The sequence below is a fragment of the Verticillium alfalfae genome, genomic scaffold (assembly GCF_000150825.1).
Source record: "Verticillium alfalfae VaMs.102 supercont1.4 genomic scaffold, whole genome shotgun sequence".
In the NCBI taxonomy this organism is placed as follows: domain Eukaryota; kingdom Fungi; phylum Ascomycota; class Sordariomycetes; order Glomerellales; family Plectosphaerellaceae; genus Verticillium; species Verticillium alfalfae.
Window position 1 is genome coordinate 2152664 of NW_003315035.1, and position 969 is coordinate 2153632.

General features: G+C 61.2%; 1 protein-coding gene across 1 annotated transcript; it reads left to right on the forward strand.

Annotated features, from left to right (window-relative positions):
- Window positions 1-322: 322 nt before the first annotated feature.
- On the forward strand, window positions 323-961 carry VDBG_04128 (SSD1; the record flags this gene model as incomplete). Its single annotated transcript, XM_003006129.1, has 1 exon — window positions 323-961. One exon carries the CDS (start codon window positions 323-325, stop codon window positions 959-961), a length of 639 nt encoding a protein of 212 aa, XP_003006175.1.
- Window positions 962-969: the final 8 nt, after the last annotated feature.

Sequence of the window (969 nt, forward strand, 5' to 3'; positions counted from 1 at the left end):
AAGGGCTGTAGAAAGCGGAGACCCGTAGAGGCAGGACCGGGCAGCGATGGGCCCTGAACTTCACCCCCCGACGGGGGTGGGCCAGTACAACGGTTTCCCAGCGCCCGCGGGAAGCGCTTCCGGCGGGGCAAGCCAAGGACTGGGATACCCGCAACTTTGAAGGGCAACTGGCGCAACCAGAGCCAGACCCAGGACCAGGGGCGGAGCCCAGGGCGGTCAGCAGGGCTTCCATCCCGGCCACCGCTCCCGTGGCTCTGTCAACCAGTCCATTTCCAACTTCCAATTCCCCCAGCAGGGCCAGATGATGCAGATGCCGGGTCAAATGATGCCCTTCCAGATGTACCCTGGACAGGCTCTCAACCCCATGCAGATCAACCAGCTCCAGGCTTTGCAGGCTGCTCAGATGGGCGGTCAGCAATTTGTTGGTCTTCAGGGAAGCCAGCATGCCGGCCAGATGGGCGGCAACCAGAACCAGCAGCAACAGAGGAAGACCCTCTTCACTCCTTATCTCCCCCAGGCTACCCTGCCTGCGCTCCTCGGCGACGGCCAGCTTGTGTCTGGTATCCTCCGTGTCAACAAGAAGAACCGTAGCGACGCCTACGTTTCCACCCAGGATGGCCTGCTCGATGCCGACATCTTCATCTGCGGCAGCAAGGACCGCAACCGTGCCTTGGAAGGCGACCTCGTTGCCGTTGAGCTCCTCGACGTTGACGAGGTTTGGTCGCAGAAGCGCGAAAAGGAAGAAAAGAAGAAGCGCAAGGATATCACCGACACCCGCTCGGGATCCACCAACCAGGGACAGAACCAGTCCTCGAACAATGCCGACGACAGCACCCCCGCCGAGGGCGGTCTTCGTCGTCGTGCAGTCTTCCGCCAGCGTCCCACGCAGAAGAAGAATGATGACGTGGAAAGTGAGGGCCAGAGCCTACTCCTTCGTCGAGGAGGAGGAGATCAGCGATGACCACAAAC